Source organism: Cornus florida, unplaced genomic scaffold, assembly GCF_030987335.1.
Source record: "Cornus florida cultivar Cherokee Brave unplaced genomic scaffold, ASM3098733v1 CherokeeBrave_3.0.0_Hap2_Chr05, whole genome shotgun sequence".
Taxonomy (NCBI): Eukaryota; Viridiplantae; Streptophyta; class Magnoliopsida; order Cornales; family Cornaceae; genus Cornus; species Cornus florida.
The window spans coordinates 23,429,715-23,440,543 of record NW_026775575.1 but is presented as its reverse complement, the minus strand read 5'-3'; the positions used below and the strand labels follow the sequence as shown (position 1 = coordinate 23,440,543).

Sequence of the window (10,829 nt, the reverse complement as noted above, 5' to 3'; positions counted from 1 at the left end):
GAATTGTAACAAAAGTTTTTAAACAAGTACTTTCCCATGGTGAGAACTACTCAATATCGAGATGCTATTACTCATTTTGCTCAAGGGCCTGACGAGCCTTTTCATGAAGCTTGGGAAAGATTCAGATACCTCCTTCGGAAGTGTCCTTATTATGACATGCCAAAATGGCAGCTTGTGAACTTCTTTCATAAGGGGCTCAATGAGGCACAAAGGTATATGGTGAATGCCTCTTGTGGTGGAAATTTTATGTTGAAAAGTGTAGAGGAAGCATGGCAGCTCTTCGAAAATATATCTGATAATTCTACACAACATGTCTTACCTCCAGTAGCAAGACCTCCTACCATATTGAGGAGAGCAGAATATGTGAATGAAGTAGGGATAAATCAAGGGCTAGTGAGCCAAATTGAGGCATTAACCAAGAAGGTTGATTAATTGATGACTTCACAGTCAAATTTTATTCCTCCTGTGACTAATGTTCAAGGCTTTGAAGTGTGTTCTTTCTATTCCAGTCCAACTCACCATGTGTCCATTTGTCCAAGTGCATCTCAATATTAAAAAATTCCACAAGAGCAAGTTAATGCTACATATGGAAGGCCCGGAGGGAATAATATGTATTCAAACACTTACAATCCGACTTGGAGAAACCATCCTAACTTCTCATGGAGAAATCTAGCCACAGGGACATCAGCTCTTCCACCTCAAGTGCCTCAAGTGCAAGGCAATTTTCAATCTCCAATTCAAACTTCAAATCCTCAAGGATTCACTCCTATGAATGCATTCAGTCAACCTCCAGATGGCAATGATGGCAAAGCAGTTAGAGCCAACTAATCAACTTGTGCAGTCTCATTCTCAATCCCTTGCCAAGTTAGAGACTCAAGTTGGCCAACTAGCTCAAGCCTTGAACAGAAGAGAGGATGGCAAGCTTCCTAGTCAACCAGTTGCTAATCCAAGAGGTGTGCGTATAATTGATGACATTACTGGCTAATAAGTTCACCATGAACTAGTGCAATCAATTACTACTCTGAGAAGTGGTAAGAGAGTTGAAAATAAGGTAGAAGAAGAGGAAGCAAAGAAGGATGAAAATTGGAAGAATAGACTTGAAGAGAAAAATGAGCGGAATGAAAAAGCACAAGAAATACCTCCAACTACTGAGCCATCTCCAGAACAAAGGCATGTTGTTGTGCCATTCCCTCAGAGACTACAAGAAACATCAAAGGCAGCAAAGCAAGCAAGTGAACTTCAGGACATAATGGAGATGTTCAAACAGGTGAAGATTAATCTCCCATTGCTTGATGCAATTCAGCAAATTCCAACTTACGCCAAATTTTTGAAAGATATGTGTACTCAGAAGAGGCATTCAAGTAGCCATATTCCTAAGAAGGTGTTATTAATTGAGCAAGTCGGTTCCATAATCCAGCATTGCACTGCTACAAAATTCAAAGATCCAAGCGCTCCAACAATTTCATGCACAATAGGGAATCATCAAATAGAGCGAGCTCTCTTAGATTTGGGTGCCAGTGTAAACCTTCTTCCTTATTCGATTTATTTGCAACTCGGATTAGGAGAATTAAAGTCTACCTCCATTATTCTCCAATTGGCAGATAGGTCAACTAAACAGCCTCGTGGTGTTATCGAAGATGTAATCATCAAAGTAGATAAATTCTACTTCCCAGTTGACTTTATTGTGCTAGATACCGAGCCCGTTCTGGAACCAAGGAGGCACATTTCTGTGATCCTTGGTCGTCCTTTCCTTGCAACAGCAAATGCGAGCATAAATTGTAGGACAGGCATCATGGGCGTATCTTTTGGTAATATGAAGGTGCGCTTAAATATTTTCAATGCCAGTCAATGCCCTTCAGATAATAATGATTTTTTTCTAGTCGATGCCATCGATGAATGTGTTGAAAAGATGACCCCATTTGTATTGACAAAAGATCCACTGGAAGCATGTCTATCTTACTTTGATGCCGAGTCATTTGATGTTGAGAAAAGTATTGAAGAGGTGAATGCCCTGCTTGATGTAGCGAGTATACATAACACTCCACCATGGAAGATTCCTATTGAGCCACTTCCACAATTGTCAAGTAAACCACCTATACCATCTTTGGAGTGTCCGCCAGAGCTAGAACTGAAGCAGTTACCCTCTCATATGAAATATGCATTTCTTGGGCCAGAAAGTACTCTTCTAGTAATTATTTCAGCAAAGCTATCAGACGTACAAGAAGAGAAATTATTAGAAGTACTAGCCAACCATCAAGAAGCTATTGGCTGGAGTGTGGCTGATCTCAAAGGGATTGATCCCTTAGTATGTATGCATCGGATTTTCTTAGAAGAAGATTCTAAACCTTCGCGAAAAGTATAAAGAAGGTTAAATCCAAATATGAAAGAGGTGGTGAAAAAAGAAGTAGTCAAGTTACTTGATGCAGGCATTATTTACCCAATTTCAGACAGTCAATGGGTGAGCCCGATTCAAGTGGTTCCAAAGAAATCTGGGATCACTATGGTGAAAAATTCTGGAGGTACTTTACTTCCCCAACGCATTACTACAGGTTGGCGAGTGTGCATAGATTACTGCAAATTGAATTCCAAGACACGAAAGGATTACTTTCCTCTCCCTTTTATTGATCAAATATTGGAGAAACTGGCTGGGAAGAAATATTATTGCTTCTTGGATGGGTATTCTTGAAACAATCAAGTTGCCATTCATCCTGACGATCAGGAGAAGACAACTTTCACCTGTCCATATGGTACTTTTGCTTATCGCCGTATGCCTTTCGGACTCTGTAATGCACCAGCCACTTTTCAGAGATGCATGATGGCTATTTTCTCTGATATGATTGAAAATTTTCTAAAAGTCTTCATGGATAACTTCTCGATGTTTGGGTCTTCATTCGATAATTGCCTGGAGAATTTAGTGCTTGTTCTTCAACGATGTAAAGAGAAGAATCTAATCTTAAGTTGGGAGAAAAGTCACTTTATGGTGCAAGAAGGAATTGTCCTTGGCCATATAATATCCAAGAGAGGAATTGAAGTAGATAAAGCTAAGGTCGATCTTATCTCTAATATTCCTCCCCTATCATCGATGAGACAAGTGCGATTATTCCTCGGCCATGCAGGATTTTACAAATGTTTTATCAAAGACTTCAGTAAACTCTCAAGGCCATTATGCAATTTATTGGGAAAGGATGTTCCTTTTTCACTTTTATGAAAGTGTCTAAAGGCATTTGAGCAACTTCGCTCTTTACTATCTTCTGCACCCATAATGCAGGCTCCAGATTGGTCTCTTCCTTTTGAGATTATATGTGATGCATCAGACTATGCAGTTGGCGCCATCTTGGGTCAGAGAATGGAGAAATTGCCAAAAGTAATTTATTATGCAAGCAAGATCTTAATAGAGGCACAATTGAACTATACCACTACTGAAAAGGAATTATTGGCAGTGGTCTTTGCTTTTGACAAGTTTCGCTCTTATTTGTTGGGTTCCAAAGTTATTGTGTTTTCTGATCATGCAGCTCTTCGACATTTACTCAACAAAAAGGACACCAAGCCAAGGTTAATTAGGTGGATTCTATTGCTACAAGAATTCGACCTAGAAATCAAAGACAAGAAGGGTTCGAAAAATGTGGTGGCAGACCACTTATCCAGAATTTTAGTGGATTCATCATTGTACTCTTCCATTACATGATTCATTCCTAGATGAACAGTTATTTCAACTTCAGAAGGAGAATCCACCATAGTATGCTGATATTGTAAACTGGAAGGCATCCAGAAGAATTCCATCTAATTGGACCAAACATGAGAAAGATAGGTTCTTCTCTCAAGTGAAATATTACCATTGGGAGGATCCACAGTTATATAAGTACTGCTCGGATCAAATTATTCGTCGTTGTGTACCAGATAATGAAATTCCCAATGTTCTGAAATTTTGTCACACACTTACTTATGGTGGCCATTTCAGTGGGAAGAAGACAGCAGCAAAGATTCTTCATAGTGGTCTAACTTGGCCTTCCTTGTTCAAAGATGCTCATAAATTTGCCAAGGCCTGTGATCGATGTCAACAGTTGGGTACCATTACAAAAAGAGACATGATGCCTCTCTCCTCAATTCTGGTTATTGAAATTTTTTATGTCTGGGGCATTGATTTCATGGGGCCATTCCCTATGTCACATGGCAAGGAGTATATTTTGGTAGGGGTGGATTACGTCTCCAAGTGGGTATAAGCAGTGGCAACAACGACTAGTGACCACAAGGTGGTGGTTGAATTTCTTCAAAACAACATTTTTAGTCGGTTCGGAATGCCAAGGGCAGTAATCAGCGATGGTGGAAAGCATTTTTGTAATCGCTTTCTTCGAATCTTAATTCAGAAATATTCCATCTCTCACAAGGTAGGTACTTCTTACCACCCTCAGACAAGCGGTCAAGTAGAGATTTCAAATCGCGAGATCAAACATATCCTTAAGAAGACGGTTTAACCGGATCGAAAGGATTGGTCATTGCGTCTCAATAATGCTTTATGGGCGTATCGTACAGCATTCAAGACACCAATTGGGATGTTGCCATATCGCTTGGTATTCGGGAAAGCATGTCATTTACCTGTGGAATTGGAACATAAAGCTTTTTGGGCCGTGAAAAAATTGAACTTTGACATGAGTCAAGCTGGGGCCAAGAGGAGGTTGCAGTTAAGTGAGTTAGAAGAACTTCGCAATGATGCTTACGAAAGTGCAAGAATTTACAAAGCTAGAACCAAGGCGTGTCATGATAAGCACATTGTGAGAAAATCTTTCAAGCCAGGTAACAAAGTCTGGTTGTTCAACTCCAAGCTGAAGCTATTTCCAGGGAAATTGCGCTCAAGATGGGATGGTCCATACCAAGTTCAGGGCTATCACTATTTTTGACCCAAAGAAAGGCAAGACACTACAAGTAAATCGTCAGAGATTGAAGTTGTACATTGAAGATTCTGTGCCTAAAGAAGGAGTTGAATCCGTCACTTTGACGGATCCCATTTACTCCACTTAATCATCCAGGTATCACGTCGCCTACTGACGTTAAATGTAGGAAGTGTAGATAAGATTTTTATTTTTATTTTTTGTTTTTTTATTTATTTATTTTTTTTCTTTCTCTCCTTGATTTTATCTTTTGTTTTAGTAGATTAGAAGGATTTAATTTGTTTTGTAGTGCTTTTAGTTACTTGTGCAGGTTTACAAGTCATGCTTGTTTTGAAGAAAAAAAATTCCATGGCATTCAGAAGAAAAAAGGGATGATCGGAGCAAATGGAGCATTTTTTGGGTCCAAACATCAACCAAACCACCTACGGCTATTTGCACCACGTAGATCTTGAAAAAAATACCCAAAATGAAAAAAAAATGCGTCCAAAACGGACCTCCGATGCCAAAGTTATGGCCATTTGAAGTTTGCTTCCTAAAATTATATATATATATATATATATATATATATATATATATCAGCAGCAGGTCCGGGCGAATGATCGCCGGACCTATGGGCGACCATCGCCCGGATGGAATTTTCGGGGCAGCTAGAAAATGGTCCGGGCGATCGATCGCCCGGCCCATGGGCGACCATCGCCCGGTGGCGAGAAAAAGGAAGCGAGAAGCAAGTCTGGGCGATCGATCGCCCGGCCCATGGGCGACCGTCTCCCGGGTTATTTTTACAGGTAAAAAAAAAAAGAAAAAAAAAAAAAGAAAAAGCAAAAACAAAGAATCTGTCGGCGGCTTCTCAATTCTCTCTCCCACTTTACAGGTTATATATTTATATATATACAAACACAGTTCCATACATCCATCCTACTGCCCATCATCACCAATTACAAAAGTCATCATCTTACTGCCCATTATCCAAACCTCATTCCATTACTCAATTCCAAAATAAATCCATATACCCGAATTCATCCGACACCATCTTTCCTACCCACATTAGAAATTCTTACCCTTACCCAAAATCCTTTCTTTCTTATACATTCTCCTATATATATATATATATATATGATAAGCGCCGAATATTGCATATTCATTTGCCCTTATTTGCATTAGTTAAGTCAATTATTTGATTATTTTATATAGATTAGTTTCATTTGCATGCTTTTGTTTATTTTCAGGTTGGTTCCCCAAAGAGAGTTAAAAGAGATGCTTTGACGAGTTCTTAAAGAATTAAAGCACGCCGTTGCCAGGGACCTTCATTTTGGCCAAGATTAATGATCAATGGGACTCATGACGCTCTATACAAAAAGTTTTAGGAAGAATTGCTGCGTCTTCGGGCTGAGCCAAATCATTTCAGGTTGCAAGTAGCAAATTGGTGCAAGGCTGTAACAGCGCGGGCGCTGGTTCATTTTCCATCAGACTTTGGCCTCCAATTCTGACCCTTTGTACATGCGAATTTGGTCTTTAGTAAAACATGAAATATGAAGGGCTATGAGTCAGCTTTCCATAGACATAAAGTTTGACTCATTTGGAGTTTGGAGCAAAGAGTTATGTCATTTTTACCAAAGGTGAGCAGAACAGCCTGGCAGCAGTGAAGTTTGACTTTGCTCTTCATTTTAGACCCACTAAACTTGAGAACTGGACTTCCATTAAAACATGGCATACTTAGAGCTTTGAATTAGCTTTCCAAATCTTCAAACGGTTCATTATTTGGAGTTCGGAGTAGAAAGTTATGGCCATTTTACCAAAGTATCTTAAAGCTGAGTAAGTTGACTTCGAGCGCTCGAAGTGCTTAGTTCGAGCGCTCGAACTATGGGCAGAATACTCTCCGGGAACCGTCACTTCAGCCCACTTGCACCTTGTTTCCCTCATTTTCTGATTTCCATCTTTATGGGGTGGTTGGAGATATCTTTTGGTGGGAGTTGAGCCTTGTTTGGTGGAGAAGATGTCTACACAAAGGAGGGGAACCACACAAACAAGAGGATATCTCATCTTTGCAAGATTTGTGGAGAGAGAAATGGGAGGAAAAAGATAGAGTTCTTGAAGCCAAGGAAAGGGAGCTCGAAAATGGAGGTTGCAACCAAGCTTCTTCCTTCTTCTAAAGCTTCCATGGGTAACTAAACCTCCATCTAGGGAGGTGATGAGGCCCCTCCCTTGTAAGCATGTTCTAATTTAGGCTATACTTTGGGGATTACAATGTATATTCTTTGGTCTTTTCATGGTCTAGAGCATTTTGCCTTTTGTAATGGATCTTCATGTATTCAAATGATTAATGTTGAGTCAATTATCTATCTTTGATGGTTTATTCTTTTAATCATGTTGCTTGCACTCTCATGGTGACAATGGTAGTGAGATCATGGAATTGTTTTAATGGCATGGAGTTGGAGGACTTTGATAGATCATTGCTTAGGTGAAACCTTTGATGATTTATGCTTATTTCTTACCTTCATGTGCTTTATCATTTTATCTAGGGCTTGATAGTCTTTCATTCAAGTAAATGTGGTTAAGCTACACCTTAGTTAGGTAGTCTAAACATGTTAACCTTTGATGGATTATGCTTGCTTCAGATTTAATGAACTTCTTGAGGATATTATAGCAAACAAGTGTTGCTATGTATCATGACCATAGTATATATTGTTTTTCCCCCAATTTAGCTCTAATCTAGCATGTGAATAGGGATGGAGGCGGATTCACTTCCCTAGTCCTCTTTACTTGTATTTCATCTCCTTTAAATTCTTGCAAGCTTTTATTTGATGCACTTTAATTTCATAGCTTAAGTGACAACCAACAAATCCTCTATGAACACCTCTATCATTCTAAAAAGACTTTAGACACTTAGGTTGCCATAGATTAGCGTAGTCCCAGTGGTTCGACTTACCCGACCAATAGCCCTATTTTACAATGATTCGTGCTATTGCGAAGTTTGATTTATATATATATATATATATATTCCTTATCATCCCTAAACCAATTCCATTCAGTGATTATCAAAATTGCTTGCACTTATTTGGAGAAGAAATCAAAGTTTTCAAGGTAAGAATTTGGGACTGCCCGCCAAGTGTTCGACAAAAGGCTTCCAAGAATTCGTTTTTCCTTTTACATGGCTTCCAGAAAGAAGAAAGGCACACAAAGCGGTGTTTCAACAAGCCGCTCCATTCAATCTTCCACGAGGGGGCTAACTCTTCGAGATACCATAGATGAAAGGTGGCATGGTCGCAAACTTAATTATGAAGTGGGTTTTGACATCAAATTTCTTAATGCATGCGTTCCAGAAACTCAGTGGCCCATTGCAGATTTACGACACCGGCAAGCTGAATGCCTTTTTGAGCCGGCTAGTAAACTCATGTACCCCAGATTAGTCAAGGTGTTTTACCAAAATTTTCATTCCAATCCAGATGAACGGGGAGCACTAGTGTCATCCGTTGATGGTATAATAATTCGCATTACTCCTTCGACAATTGCCATGGCTTTGGGATGTTCACATCAATGCCCGACTGATTTGGAGTCAATGTTCACTCCGATGTCAGACGTCCCCACTAGACTAATGATTAGTCACCTTGCTGCAAATTATTTCTCTGGCTCCAAATATAATTTTACTGCCAAATCGTCTTTGCCATTACACTTATGGTTCGTCGATGCCGTACTTTTACACAATGTGTGTCCGCTTACTCATCAATCTGAGCGTCGTCAAGATTTTCTGCGTTCTTTATATGGCATCTATTTTGGCCATTGGCTATCTTTTCCAGAACTCATCTTTGGGCAGCTTAAAAAATTTTATGATTTGGTGATCAAGCAAACTCCGAAAAAAGAAAAAGATTGGAAGTTTCCTTTGCCATTCTTTATTATTCAACTGCTCACTTCCCAGGGCTACACTATTGCTACCGATGAGTTCTCTTCTGTGCACAATGATCGCTATAGAGAGGTTGATTGGAATCACAACCGATCTCATATGACATTAAAGGTGGTTGCCAGACCTGGAGAACCGACTCGCCCAATTATGTAGGGTGAGCAAGTTTTGCCTATTCATCCAAGTCAATTGGCTACTAGACAGGTCATCGACAATGAGTCTGCTGATGAACCCCATGATGAGCCTATGGAAGAGGCAGCCAGTGATGACGAGGATGACACTGATGAGCATCCCTATGACTATTTGGTTGGTGAGGTAACCCTGAAGTTCAAGAAATCCATCAGGGGCAGAGGACGATTCTTGAGGAACAACGGATGATTCATCAGGATCAAAGAACAATGATGGACATGATGCGTGCACTTATGATTCATAACGGGCTTAATCCCGATGCTCCACCGCCTCCATTTTAGCTATCCTGTTAAGTGCTTTTGTTCTTTGTTTTTATTTTCTGTTTAGTTCTTATTTTTCTTACTTTTGATTTTTGCCCAGTGAGGACACTGTCCAATTCCAATTTGGGGGCATAATGTCTACTTTAGTTGTATTACAATACTCTAGTACTTAAATTTAAAAAAAAAAATTTAATTCCTTTTCTTTGGCATATTGACTTTAATTCAAGTATTTGAGAATTGTTGGGGGGATTAAGACACTTAAGTACTTTTTAAAATTCTTTTCTGAGATCATCTTGAATCCTTAACTTTCGTGCTTTATTTTATGTGGGTTCCATTATCTAGTGTGATAGGAATTTTAGTAATTGTCGATCTCTGATGGATTTCACACGCACACTAGAATTTTATCTATGGGTATTTGTATTTTTTATTATATTTTGATGACTATGGATGGATATGAATTGGTGAACTTTGAAGGTTATTACTATGGTAGAGATATTGAAAAAAAAAAAAAAAAAAAAAAAAAAAAAAAAAAAAAAAAAAAAGTAGAAGAAAAAATATATATATTTCGTAACCCTTTCATGGAGTAATCGGGGCTCATGTCTTATATACATAGAGTGTTCACATGAAGAAATAGGGTAAGGATAAAGGAAAAAAAAAAAAAAAGAGAGAAAGAAAAAAATATATATATATATATATATTTTTTTTTTGCCATAGAAAATAACTTGAGAAAAGATCTAAGGAATTGAAGTTATAGAAGTTGGGTTCAATTGAAAATACATTATTACATAGGTGATTTGCTAGTTTACAAATTTCACAACATTGGGGATTGATTTTGCTATTTTTCTTGTTATATAAGTGTGTGGGAAACATTGGGATGAAATATGAAAATAGGGACAAAAGAGTATAGTCAGATGATAATTTTTAAAGTACTTTTGTGTAGTCTTCCCCTTGATTATTATGATGATATGAGAAAGAGTTGATTGCCAGGGGATTGAATTGTATTGTATGTTTGTGGGTATCATCTCTGGAAACCTTCACGAGACTTCATTCATCCACTAGGGGTAACCTAGGGGTTTAAAAGGCTTGTTGCATATGCTAAATGCAATCGTGATTCCCACGAAAGCGGCATTTATGTTTTCTTTAGTTTCATTACTATGGGACTAGCAATACGTAAGTTTGGGGGTGTGTTAGGCACTGAATGTTATACATTTTAGCCCCTCTATTCGTACGTTTTATTCTCTTAATAATAGTTTATTAATGATTTTACATTGTTTTATTGTTTTTATTTATTTCAGGGCTTTAATTGTAAAATCAGTAAACACCAATAATTCTGAGTTTTACAAGATGACTTTTCGTGGGACCGAGCAATGTTGAAGATCCAAGTCTAATTATACTTAGAAAATAGTCCAAAAGAAGCTACAAGTTGATGAGAATGGAAAGAAGAAGAAAAGGAAAAATCCTTCTCCATAAAGGATTTGTCGCCAAAGTTGGTAACTTAAACCTGTTTTGGTAATCTGGTTGTAACTCTCTCCTCAAGTGTCAAAACGGCTAAATTCTTGCTTTAGTTGATAGGAAATTCGAAGAGCTACAATTTTGTGT

General features: G+C 38.5%; 1 protein-coding gene across 1 annotated transcript; it reads left to right on the top strand.

Moving 5' to 3' along the window:
- The first annotated feature begins 802 nt into the window (after positions 1 to 802).
- LOC132309092 (uncharacterized) lies at positions 803 to 4,895 on the top strand. Its single transcript, XM_059807445.1, has 7 exons — positions 803 to 953; positions 1,005 to 2,309; positions 2,448 to 2,519; positions 2,697 to 3,091; positions 3,269 to 3,552; positions 3,959 to 4,065; positions 4,531 to 4,895. The coding sequence occupies exons 1-7, from the start codon at positions 803 to 805 to the stop codon at positions 4,893 to 4,895; spliced, it is 2,679 nt and encodes an 892-aa protein (XP_059663428.1).
- Positions 4,896 to 10,829: the final 5,934 nt, after the last annotated feature.

Excerpts from the sequence above, each read along its gene's own strand:
- LOC132309092 (XM_059807445.1), top strand. The coding sequence starts at position 803 with ATGGCAAAGCAGTTAGAGCCAACTAATCAACTTGTGCAGTCTCATTCT. Across the intron at positions 3,092-3,268 it reads CCCTATCATCGATGAGACAA|GCTCCAGATTGGTCTCTTCC; the intron begins GTGCGATTATTC and ends CCCATAATGCAG. Across the intron at positions 4,066-4,530 it reads TGATCGATGTCAACAGTTGG|CATTCAAGACACCAATTGGG; the intron begins GTACCATTACAA and ends CGTATCGTACAG.